Here is a 13,208-nt window from a genome sequence, read left to right as displayed (position 1 = left end):
TTACCATAAATTTGAAAGAGCTAAGAGCCAAAGAAATCTGTCTTAAAGAATGAAACTTGACTGTTTTTATTTCATGATTTTGTTTTGTCTGAATTTAGCCTGCTTAACATTCAAGCACTATCTTTCTCATCATCTCTGAGCATTCTGTACATTGTCTGTACATTTTACCGAGTGGCAATGCATTAAATCACAATGCGCATGATAAGCTGAAAGGGTATATAATTATAACTCCCCCCACCCCTTTTTTGATGATGTTCTCCAAGACTGTATTTTATACAAGTTGGCCAAGCAGACAAACATGGAGGTCATCATCATCATCATCATCATCAATCAACAATCAATCATCCAGCAATCATACATCACCCAGCAATCATCCATCAATCAATCCATCATCCCTCCATCATCCATATATCATCCGTCCATCAATCATCAATCATCATCATCATCATCATCATCATCATCATAAATGTGTGATTGACATAGCACATAATCATGCTCATGAAGGAGTATGCTGTCATGCACTTAAGACCAATAGGACATATGGACAGATACAAAGGACAGAAGGAGAAACAACTATGCAGACAAGTAATAAAAGACAAACATAGAAGACATAAAGAGAAATCATAAAACAAAGGATGGAGAGTATTATAAGTCTGCAGAGAAAGACAAGTAGGTGGACTACTCAGTTGACTGTGATCACTATCATTGAAGTACACTGAATGGACAACACATTCGAAGATTAGACTCTTCAACTAGCATTGTGAACTTTCTCTGATAATAACTGCAATAAGGAAAGCTTTTTGGTTTGCAAACATCTTTTCTTATTCTGCATTCTTTGTTGCTACTTCTTCATGGATCTTGTTTCATACAAATTTTGAAAGACAAAACTCATTGTGTGAGGGTAATTGTATCAGGTGCTGATGAAACATTTGCGTTTCAGTAGCAGTCAGAACTAAGGGACTGTCATACCAATGCACACACAGCGTGCAAAATGAGAAAAAGTTATAGAAAGGCAAATTTAGAAGTGGGAATTTACAATTTGTTTTGTGTCAGATAATAATTTTTAATGCAACCAATGGAGTTCTCAGAAATTCTTCTACAGCAGACTGTTTTGATATGTGCTGTGTATGACATGATGTATTGAGTGTATATATATATATATGTTACTATATGATGAGCTTCACTGGCTCTGCTTTTGGTGCACTGAATGTGGCTTATGTTTTTAAAATTAAATTACGAGTTTTCAATTAAAAGCAAAACAAAACAAGTGCTTTGAAAAGTGGTAAAACACAAAATGGAATTAAGAAGAAGATGCATTTCGGAAATAATTTTAGACAACTTTGTTGAATTGACTAGGAAACGTTTGTAAGTCTGTTTCTTCATAGAAAACACATTATGAACTTATGCTTTTATAGAATGTATTTTGCATGGAAGAATGAAATATTATTTGTTAAAGCAAAAAGGCTTGTCATTACAATCTACAGTTTATGAATATAGGAAAGGATGTGTCTCTGTGGTGTGCTGCCATATTTGTCTGAACATGCCCTAAAGTACTGTGCACCTTCACTGGATGTGAACTAAGTGTTTTATCATTCTGTGGGATGAACAAGTAGCCAAAATATCGTACTTCACAAAGCATTAATTTGAATGAACTATAGCTACATTTCAGCACCTATATATGTTTTTCTTCATGTGCGATAATAAATACTAACTGTTAATATGGACAGAGGTTTTACACTCAAAAATGTAGTTTTAGAAGAAAATAAATTTCTAAGATGTTGAATTTCCTCTTAATTACCCTATGATTAAGTTACAGTTTGATTAGAGTTAAGCAGAGGACACATTAACAGATTTTTGTAGTGTTTTGTGTGGTTAATTTAGCACCAACTTCTTATATATTAAGATGTTTACATTAGTTCTTGCACAGAAGGACTTAAAAAAAAGATGGTTTTGTAGTTTTACATTTTAAACACTTGTATGCTGTTAGCACTATGGTTTCTAATTGAAAGCATTTAATAAGGTAAGTATAAAAGAGATGAGAACCAGTGTTCTGACTGGGTTTATGTATAATATGGTTGATATATTATGGTATAGTTTGATGTTCATACAATAAGTAATATTTATTTTTTTCATCTTGGAATCATTTATAATTTAAAACTTTTCTTAAAACAGAATTAAAAAATGGAGTGTGAAGTGTACAAATGTAGTAAAAATTGTGCCTGTAGCATATCAGATTAAAAATCTAAAATAAAAATGTATGCATTATTTAATTTCTTGTAATTAACAGTGTTTGGTACCACGATCATCAATTTTACATGAAATTTTTGAATCATTTTAGTAGAAATACAATATTACTAATTTTGAATTATGTATGTCATCACTGATACCAGCAAACATGATGAGGCAGAAAGTTTCTTGAATTTGAGCAGGTTAGTTTTGAAAACCCAGGTACGATAATTAACATACATTACTTTCAGGAACCTCAAAAGCTGCTGGATGTCCCTCTTATGTGCCGCAGTATTGAGAGACCTCCAATGCTTGATATCAGCTTCAACAGGTGCATTTTAGACATTCAGTGGAAATTCTTTTTACAACATTTTGTGAGCCTGTGAGAAAGTAAAAATAAAAATTTGAAAATTTGTCACTTGGGAATTTTGATTTTAACATTTTTTTTCCTGGTCTTTTATATCAGATTGTTGAAAGTTATAAACTGGCTGTTCTCCAGCTCAACAGTAATAGAGTAATGATGTACAGAAAGTCCAGACTTGATGTTTGATTTGCAGAATACTGCTGAAGATGTTCCAAGAGATTCACTACTGGGAGCGACTAGGGTTTGAAATACCACATTATGCAGCAGACGTGTACTCAAAACGTGAAGATCTCCGTGGACTCCGAGAACATGTTCTTCTGGTGGTGAGAGACTACAACAGGTAAAGTGAATATCATGGCACCCTCAGCTACCCATTGTTGGACATTAGGAAAATTCCTGCAGTATGTGTAGTAGGATATTAAACCTGATTAATAACCCAATTTATGATCTGATTATCATGCAGTTTTCAGCTCATAACACTGAAATTTTCTGTGGCCTGGATTGACTTGAAGAACTTTGTAATCTGTGTGCTTTACTTTGCATTTTCTGCATTATTTTTGGAAGAAAATTGCATCATTTAAATAGGCATTTAAACTTTTAAATAGGCATTTCAAGTTTTGAGGTGTGTGGCTAACGTTTTTTCTCATCTGTCACTACCCCTCCTAGAAAAATTAGCATTAGAGAAACTTTCAATTTCAGTGCTTCTCAAATCAAAAGTTTTCATTTGGATATTTTGATTCACATAATGAAACATACTGGTTGCTTTCTCTTATTGCAGAATCATTGCTGCTCTGTCTTTGGAGGAGAGAGGTCTCTTCAGAGAACGAATACGAGTTCTAGACAAGCGCATCCACCCTGGTTTGACAAAACTGACTTGGGCTTCGAAGAATGTTTCAGACTTTTTTGTGGCTGAGTGTCGGCTGCACGCCAGTAAGATTCAAGTCAATGTTGATGACTACAAAGGTGCCAACATGCAGATTTCAAGCATGTGTGTCAAGATAAGTGAAATGCTCCTTGTCAAGACTGACAGCAAAATAGTTTATGAGGACCTCAAGTTTGATGAAGATCAGGTGAGTTATGTTGCTTGATACATGGAAACTGTAAGTTCCTGTTAGGAAAAAAGAACTATATGCATATATCATGTATTACTCTAAAAAATTAATGCATATTTTTGTGTAATATCGCACACTTTCCTTTAGACTTTAGTCGGATGAAGTATTATTTAAAGTTATTTTTGGCCATTGGGTATACTTCTCTGTATGTGTGTGATTTAGGGGATGGGGATTTTTATCATTATTTCCACCCAGGTTTCCACTTGGTGGGAAGGACAAGCTGACAGAGACAGCTTCTTTTCTCCTCTGGAGCTTTGTTTTGTTTTTTTTAGTCTTCATCCGGGTCAATTGAGAGAGGAGGGAGAGAGAGAGAGCATGTGCGTGTGTGTGACCTGACCAAGGTCTACAAACAGTAACTCTTCATGAAGGGTGCATTCTATCTTATCAAGGGGCATATATGGTGACTTTTTTGAAAAAAAAAAGAAGAAAAATGTTCATTTTGTTGACCCCATTAATTCCAAGACAGTTTACAACCCCCTTTGACCCCCAGGTTCTGCAATAGATACATGAGAACTACATGTATATCGATTTCATAAAGACACATGCGCACTGCTGAAGATGTTCCAAGAGAACATAATGCCATAAATTTTACATCATGATGGTCTAATGATTAGATTAAATGGGAAGCACTCACACCCAATATGTTTTGTGTTCTCCTTGAAGAGTTCTGAAATGTAGATAAATCTCTTTGATAAATTCACAGAGAGTTACAAGGGGAAAACTTAAAAAAAAATCTTACATGTGTTTTCATATTCATGCAGTTCTACAGGTTCAAAAATTTTTTTGTGGCATAACAGTGCTGGGGTCAGTGTAGAAATTTTGTTCTTCCATTAGAAAATAACTGGCAACCAACAGACCCACTGAAACTTTTTCACCTCTTCCCAATTACAGGCTCGGCACAGAGAAAATATTCAGAAAAGGCTAAAGCAGATACATGATGACATCATCTCCAGCATGCGCCAAACTTTTAGCATCTTCCAGAATGATGGCACTGAGGTCCAACAACACTGGCATCGGTACACTGAGAAGATGGATCGCATGGTCGAGGAAGCCTTCCGCTTGAACATAAAGTGGTCCTTGCAGGAGCTGTCCAAAGCTATCAATGGGGATGGCAAATCTGCACCTAACCCATTATTTAGGGTGAAGGTTGTTCTAGAAGGAGACAAAGTAAGGGTGCTAAAAATGATCATTCTTTCATTGATGACAGCAGTTAGCACACTAAAGATTGTATATGCTAAGATACTTTATAACTGATTTAAACTAAGATGAATCACAGAAATCAGGAAAAAGGCAAATCAGTGTTTAACATAAGACTGATATAATATTTCTTAATTTAGGGGATGGACCATAATGAAATCAATCCACACTTATCCTGAAAGTCTTCTAGAAAATTCTGCATATAAAATATGGATGATTTCTTTTTCAACAGGTAGAGTTTTCACCAACACTCAAGCAGGTGGCAACAGTCGTAGGCAACATTGGTCCCTATCTCACAAAGGCTATTTCTGATATCCCTCGTCTACCCAATGTTCTCACTAAAAGGAAGTCGCAGAAAGATGTATGTTCCATTCATTCCTCATGGTCTTTATTTTTGTTTTTAAATTTACAAATTCAGCATTCATGTGTAGTGAGATTTAAAGAAACTTTGTAGCAATAATTAAAATTAATATAAATGGGAGGGTATGCACTTATTTTGCTTGCTTAAGGCTTCTTGTTGATAACAGCAAATTTGTGTACTATTTCTTTGTAATATTTATGAGCCAATTTCAAAGTTTGTTGCAAAAAAGAGTGCAAATGACAAACAGTTTAAACAAAAGGGCTAGATGATCTATTCATGTGAACATGGAACACTCACTCTGCATCTGCAGCCCATTCATGAGGTCATTGGGCGGGATGATGAGACAAAGAAGATCCAGAATGTGATTAGTGCAGGTATGCAGGCCAATGCTCAGAACCTGCAGGCCTACCTGGCCACCTGGGATAACTACCGGGAGATCTGGGAGATTCAAAAGGATGCCTTCATCAGGCGTTACCAGAAACTGAACCCACAGGTGTCTTCATTTGATGCGGACATTGGCAGGTATAGGGACATGGGGTCAATCAAAAAACATGCTTTAAATTTAGCTGTGCATTCCTTTTGTATTTTAATAAAGCTGTGGATTTCTCCTTTACGTATGATAATTTTTCCCCTCCACATTCTTCTGCTGATCTTGGTTTTTGGGTCATGTAGGTACACAGAGGTGGCTAACAATGTGCAAACACAAGAAACCATCTTGAACATCCAGTTTGTTTTGCTGGACTGTTCTCCTCTGAAGATGGCTATCCTGGCCCACTGCCAGGAGTGGCAGAACAAGTTTACCACATTGCTCAGTGAGATTGCTATCTCCTGCCTAAGAGACCTTAATTTCTTCTTAAAAGACAATGCACACAGGTGAGTATGATGTTTCCTGCATGTTCATTTAAGCAATTACACATGTTCTCAAAACTCAATCTTGTGGATGGCAACTCAAAACTAATAACTTATTAAGACAATTTTACTCCATCTCTTGTGTTGTAGTCTCCTAGCAACTATCTCAACTGATATGTAATTGTTGCTTCCTAAAGTCACTAGCATTTAGCTAGAGATATAGAGGGAAAGGAAACTAGATTTTTATACTGAGCCAACAATTGAGGCTATGTCATGGCAAATAAGCCAGTCATAAACTTATACCACATGCAGAGAAAGAAAGGCATGCCAGACACAAAAAAGATCTAAACACTGAAATCCAATGCTCACTGTATTGTTGACAAGTGCCTAACCTTTGCTCTTCATATAAAGATGAAGATTAAATCAGAGAAAGAGGAGGAAAAAGGGCAGCATTGTAGCAAGAAAAGATACAAACTCCTTTCAGTTTGTCATGCCTCTTTTTTTTCTTTAGCTGGGTAAAAAGATGTTTCGTGCCGACTGTTTAACAAAATATTTCTGAAGAGTGTTATTTGAACATCATTCCTACATTTATCATACCACATATCTGAGTGGGCAATCCAGTGGCGCAAGAGTTAGTGCCTGTCACCAATACAGTTAGGGTTGGCTGTCCTGGGTTCTTGTCTCTGTCACGCTGTTCTTTCTCTGCATGTGGCTTTCTGTTTACAGGGCTGGCTGCCTTGCCATGATATAGCCTTAGTTGCTGGCTCAGGGTAAAATACCAATGCCCTCCTCCCCCTACACCCACACCCACCCACCCAGATTTCTGAATACATTTTACCTGGCATCAGCTGATATTTGTGAGCCAGATCCCCTTCAGGGATTACAAGAGTTGGACCTTTTTTTCTTTTCTGACATGTCCTTTTTTGTCATGGTGCAGGGTCAGCCAGCCTCCTCAAACACTAGATGAACTTGGAGAGAGCCTGACCCTCTGGGACAAGCTAAATGCTGACAAACCCACCATTGAAGCCAAATTTGAACCATTGAGTGAGCAGTTTGCCATCTTGGAAAAATATGAAGTTCCAGTACCAGAAGAAGTGAGTCATACTCTCTGCACTGCTCCGTATGATCATCTCTCTCTATTTTGTTTCAGAGGATTTTGCCTATAAACATATAAGCACCGGATGATTGTTAGAATCTTTCCTTTGTTTACCATGGTCTAAATCTAAATCAATGAAAGTAAATAGCCCTATCACTTCTGTATGTTTTTGCCTTGATTGCAGGTGATTGTTATGCACAATGACTTGGGCAATGAATGGGTTCGTTTCCAGCAGTCATTGGTAGAAGCTGAGCAGATGCTGAAAAAACACAAGGTGAAGTATCTTATCCTAATTAGGTCAGCAAGAATTCACTCACTTTTTAATTTTCTCGTCCTGGAATTGTTTTCCCAACAAGTTGGGAGATGATGTCAAACATGATCTTCCTTTGTTTCTTCAGGAACGATTCAGGAGCAACCTCCTGGCACAGTCTGAAGAGTTCAAAAAACAGGTGGCTGGCCTGATGGACGAATTTCAGGCTAAAGGCCCCTTCACTTCAAACATTAGCACATCAGATGCACTGGAAACCATCCAGACCATACGCAGCCAACTCAATTCGCTCAAAGAACAAGAGCAGCAGTTGAGGCGAGGGCTTGGCATTTTCAAGATTGACCAGCCTCCATCCAAAGACATTGGATCTCTGGAAAAGGTAAGGGGATGAAGCAGTCATATTGTTGGGAAGGAGGGGAGGACAAGGTTTCTTGATGTCAAGATGTGTTATTTGGAATTTATTTAATGCAAGAAGTAACCTTTGAGTCACTGAGAGCAGATTAATTTTGATACATGAGTGTCTTTTTCTCAAGAGTTTTTGAAAGCTTCCTTGATATCAGTGTCTTCAGTCAAAAAGTCTTAGTTGCTTGGAGCATGCACTCAATTATTTTCAGACCAAGATATATTCATGTGCTTGCTGTTTCTGTTTTCAGGACTTGGAGATGATTGAAGCAGTATGGGAGCTGACACGAGACTGGAGTGACATGTGGGCCACATGGAAAGTGGAGAAGTTCACTGAACTACAGACTGCTGAGATGGAGACACAGTCTGTGAACATTTTCAAAAAACTAAACAAATACAGCAGGGAGGTGAAGGTCAGTGTGCTGGTTTAGCTTTGTACACCCTTCCTAATCCTTAACTGTGTTATTGTTGCACACAGAGCAGCTTTTGCAACAGAAGAACTTAGGAGTTTGTCTAGTGGCATAGTGCTGTGCTATTTAATATGTACAGATTTTAAAAAAATATCATTTTCAGGACAAGAACTGGGAGATTGTTGAAACAAGCAAGGCCAAAGTGGACCAGTTCAAGCGGACCATGCCTCTGATCACAGATCTGAAAAACAAGGCCATGCGACCTCGTCACTGGGACCAGATTCAGGTGAAGGCTTCAGGTCTATGTCATAACAGATGCAAAGCTGGTTTGGTCACATTAACTTAAAATGAAACAAATCTTAACCTGATGAAAATGAAGAGAAGTAGCTTTAATTGTGGGTGTGGAAATTTCATTTAATAGCCTATAATGGTTTCATGGTCATAATGTTGTTCTAATTTGTCTATTCTGACTGTACATTTTTGACGAAGGCAAATTTTACATGGATGGAGGGGAATAGAATATCTTAATACTCATCTCTTTAAATGACTTTCAGTAACTCAATTTGGTGCTTTTGTGGGATCAGTGTGTTATCCAAATTTCAGCTTAACTAACTTAAAATCAGTATGGGATATTGTCTTTCTCTTGTTGTGCCCAACAGACAGAGATGCAGCGTCAGTTTGATCACCGCTCAGAGGACTTTACTCTTGAGAGAATTATTGAGTTTGGCTTTGATCAATATGGTGAACAAATTGGTGACATTTCAGGAGCTGCTACAAAAGAGCTGGCCATCGAACAGGTCAGTTGTCTCTTGTTTTCATTTCTAGTCACATGCACTCCTGAATTTTGAGAAGCTTAGCATACTTACAACAACAGAGAAGGTAAATGTAAGGGAAATTACAATAAAGGAATGAAGTGGTAAAAATGTACTTCCACTTAGGATGGCAGATTTTGTCGTACATGTTTAACTTGTACAAGTGTTAAAGGTATTGTCTGCTGTCTAGTCTGGTACCAATGTTTATATTGCATATATGCGAAGATCTGCCAAATTTCTGTAGTTAGGATACAGATCTACATGTGAACATTGTTTACCATCCAGGGCCTGGAGGCTATTGCCCAGACATGGGAGGTGACAGAACTGGACATTGCCCCTTACAAGGACAAAGGACATTTCAAACTCAGGTAAAGCTTGATACACTGGTGGGAGACATTGAAGGTATAATCAAACTGTGTGCTCATGCATGAATCACACACTTTAGGCCAATTACCAACAAGTAATTTCAAACTACAAGAAGTTTAGATGAATTTATTTTTGAAAATTAGAAACTCAGAGAAAAACATAGGTTTTTTTTAAGGTTTTAGAATCCACTGATGTGAAACTAAGAAAATGTGTTTTGTGAACAGGAGCACTGAAGATGTGTTTGCTGCCCTTGAAGACAATCAGGTTCAGCTGTCGACAATGAAGGCCTCACGCTTTGTTAAGGCTTTTGAGCATGATGTAGATCAATGGGAGAGAACTCTTTCCCTCATTCTAGAAGTCACAGAGATGCTGCTTACAGTGCAAAGACAGTGGATGTACCTTGAGGTAAAATTCAGTTTGTTACAGAAACTATCTAGGTGTAATCTGTCTTTTAAGTGTACTTATACATATTTGGATGCATATATGTGTGTGTGTGTGTGTATATAATATGTAGAATGCATATGTGATTGTGAATCCGTGAATCTATGCTTTAAACATATTACTGAATTTATATCCTGTGCCTTCTTGGGAATTTATAATCAGTATATAAAATTAGATATATGGCTACACACAGGTGTCTGTAAATGTGTGCTGTCCTTCAAATACTGGAATTGTAAACAGGAACAAAAATATGCTATAGAGTTGTCTTTATAATTAGCAGAGTTGTGAAGATTCCATTTGTCTGTTCATAAAGTTTGACATGCAATCATTTTATTTTTATTCATTTACTTATTTTTTGGGCCTTAGAACATTTTCTTGGGCGAAGATATCAGAAAACAACTGCCACGTGAGTCAGCAGATTTTGATGGTGTCAACAAGAGCTGGAAGGAAATCATGACACGCCTCAACACTGTCAAGAATGCACTGAGAGGAACACACCACCCAGGTATAAGTGCTTAACCTTATTAGCAGCTTGTATATATATATTTTTTTTAAAATGCCTTTTTAGAACATGCTCCTTTCATTGTGCATCAAAATGTGATGGATATAAGAGTCATAGACCTAAAGAATCAGTATTTATAAGGTTTTTTGGCTCACCCTGATTGCAGGACTGTTGGAGCAGCTAAATGACATGAACACAAAGCTGGAGGAGATTCAGAAATCCCTGGACATGTACCTGGAAACAAAACGACAGATCTTCCCTCGATTCTATTTTCTGTCAAATGATGACCTGCTGGAGATACTTGGCCAGTCTAAGAACCCTGAGGCTGTGCAGGCCCATCTCAAGAAATGTTTTGATAACATCAAGTCACTCAAAATGAGCAAGGTGAGGGGTACAGTGATGAACTCAGGGCCTCAGGTTGTTTATCTTTGCTGGCTGTATGCTTGTGTGTTATGTATATGTAGTACTCTATTAGGATACTACATTAACATTATTTCTTGTTTTGTAGAGGGGAGTCGAATGGCTCCTACTGTCCCTTTCCCATGCCTGCTGTGTACATAATAGCCATCCTTGAACTGTCACACCAGTGGCTGCTGGACCTATTGTTACACCAGAAGTTACGAAGGCCTTGACCAGATAGTGTGGGATGGGGGTGGCCACTACTATCACGGGGACAGGGGAAGGTTGAGGCTGTGTAACCAGGCCATGGGAAAAGGTGGGGATAGTTTCTGGAACATTCGACAGAGATAGCATAAATAGTGTAGCTTTACAGTTGAGAGAGGCTTTTTGATTTGGAAATGAGAGTGGAGAGGCTGCAGGCCAGCTGCCGAGTGAAGCTCTGAATAAAATCTACTATTATGTGGTGATTCTCATCTTTGTTGTGTTCTTGTGCGACTAGCCCACCCTACATAGCCATCAGGGACTGACATTCTGTTAACTTAGTGTACCTGTAGGTCTGGGCCATGTTAAAACACATCAAGCTCCCTTGTATGGGGGAAATGCAAAGGACTGCTATTATTATAATTGTTGTTGTTTACTAGTAATGATCATCAGGTTGAGCAGATTAATACTTCAGGTTGGGAAGTAAACAGGTTGGGATTCCTTATTACATTAAATAAAAGCAGATGAAGCAGGGTAATTAGAGATCATAATGGGAGTATTTTGTAGCACTCCTCTTATGTATGGACCACTGTAAAAAATTGTCTCCCTTTTCATCTGAACCAGTCAACATTTAGTATAAAAACCTTCATGTTCTGTTGCCACCTAGGAAATTTTCTCCTTTTCCCATCACCAAAAGAGCTCATTGTAAGGTAGTAGCTACATTTATGAATATTTATTAGCCTGGGTAGAAGAGTTTGTAAAGTTATTGATTTACTGCTTGACCAGAACTTAAATGTTGAGCCAATTTGTTCATGTCTGTGAGCTACATGCTCATTTTTCCAGGCTGGCTTAACACAGAAATGGGAAGCAGGAGGAATGACATCCAGTGAAGGAGAGTATGTCGACTTTGGTCATGCAGTTTATCTCGAGGGACCAGTAGAGGTGAGAGCTTTTTATCAACATTTATGTACCATAGTTATTAGGACTACCTTGTTTCTTTTAGCAAGAAAAAAATGTAAGTGAATAAAGTATCTTTCTGTTTAACTTTTTATTAAATAAATTGGTTTCCTCATATACTTCTGTGCTTGTTGTATTAACCCATTTGTGCCTCATGTTCCATTACTGGAACAAAATACATTTTTTTCTCTTCTAATTCTTGCTCCTTGAATATCTGTAGGTCACAGACATGAATTTCATGCACAAATTAAAAAATTTCAACCTCCAGCATAAATGGATGGAGAATGTGCATAGTTTTTGGCCTTAATTAAAAACATAATCATTATATGCTGCTTGCATAAAGACCAGTGCTGTAGAGGTGGATGTCATGCTTTGGTGGGTCATCGTTGGTGTGCTAGACATTGTGTGTGTGGTCCTTTACAGGCTTGGCTGTGTGATGTTGAGAAGACCATGCGGTGGACTCTGAAGGAAGTGCTGAAGAACTGCCGTTTGGCCTTGAAGAAAGAGTTTGACCAGGCGTGACAAGTGGACAAAGGATTGGCCTGGACAAGTGAGCATTACATGGACCATGTTTTATAATGTCCTGGGTTGCATGTGGGAGAGACAATGTTATGAATGCATGCAAAGTGTAAGACAGGAGTGACCAAATGTCAAACATGTATGCACATCCATGCACACACATACCCATACATCCACAAGGGCATCTGCAAGTTTCTGTAGAACAGGGATCCTGCCAGTTAGACTTCTTTTTAAAGTAATAAAGAGGGCTTTTTTCCATGCTCTCCTTGGTACTCCAGAGCTTATCTTCTAGTGTGGCTTCCTGAGGCCACAGCACATGTTATCTGGATTAGTGTCCATTCCTGCTGGGTGGGTGTGTTTTCCAGCCACAGATCCAAGCAAGCACTGATTTGCTCCACAGCTGAGCACACGAGCAATTAAACAGCTGCCTTCTCAGCTGGCAGATAGTGTACTATAAGTGAAAAAGACTTAAAAGAATCAGCCATTTCCCAGTCTGCTTTTGTTTGTTTAAAAGAGATGAGAACTGTTTTTTCATTCTTTTTCAGTCATAGCCCCAGTTTGTCTTGCTTGTTCATTTTTAATTGCTCATACATTTTTCATAGTAGCAGTTTGAATTGTTTTGTATATTTTTACACAATGATGTTGGTAACAATGTCTGTACTCCGCTAAATCAATGTAGTTGTATGTGAGTGGATGCCATAAAACCTTCAGCAATGTTAGTATGAC

General features: G+C 37.9%; 1 protein-coding gene across 1 annotated transcript in view; it reads left to right on the top strand.

Annotated features, from left to right (window-relative positions):
- The window catches only part of LOC112554804 (dynein heavy chain 2, axonemal-like), a 55,614-nt gene that overhangs the window by 10,056 nt on the left and 32,350 nt on the right, over positions 1-13,208 (top strand). The window contains 20 exon segments of the mRNA XM_025222848.1: positions 2,478-2,557; positions 2,784-2,930; positions 3,369-3,660; positions 4,594-4,869; positions 5,132-5,260; positions 5,571-5,782; positions 5,933-6,133; positions 7,047-7,203; positions 7,390-7,479; positions 7,604-7,852; positions 8,127-8,288; positions 8,449-8,571; positions 8,945-9,082; positions 9,383-9,465; positions 9,688-9,868; positions 10,271-10,409; positions 10,573-10,790; positions 11,850-11,948; positions 12,387-12,469; positions 12,471-12,513. Coding sequence (XP_025078633.1) covers positions 2,478-2,557; positions 2,784-2,930; positions 3,369-3,660; positions 4,594-4,869; positions 5,132-5,260; positions 5,571-5,782; positions 5,933-6,133; positions 7,047-7,203; positions 7,390-7,479; positions 7,604-7,852; positions 8,127-8,288; positions 8,449-8,571; positions 8,945-9,082; positions 9,383-9,465; positions 9,688-9,868; positions 10,271-10,409; positions 10,573-10,790; positions 11,850-11,948; positions 12,387-12,469; positions 12,471-12,513 — 3,102 coding nt within the window.

The sequence above is a fragment of the Pomacea canaliculata genome, linkage group LG14 (assembly GCF_003073045.1).
Source record: "Pomacea canaliculata isolate SZHN2017 linkage group LG14, ASM307304v1, whole genome shotgun sequence".
Taxonomy (NCBI): Eukaryota; Metazoa; Mollusca; class Gastropoda; order Architaenioglossa; family Ampullariidae; genus Pomacea; species Pomacea canaliculata.
Note: the sequence above shows the minus strand (reverse complement) of the source record. Positions and strands in the feature narration are given on the sequence as shown.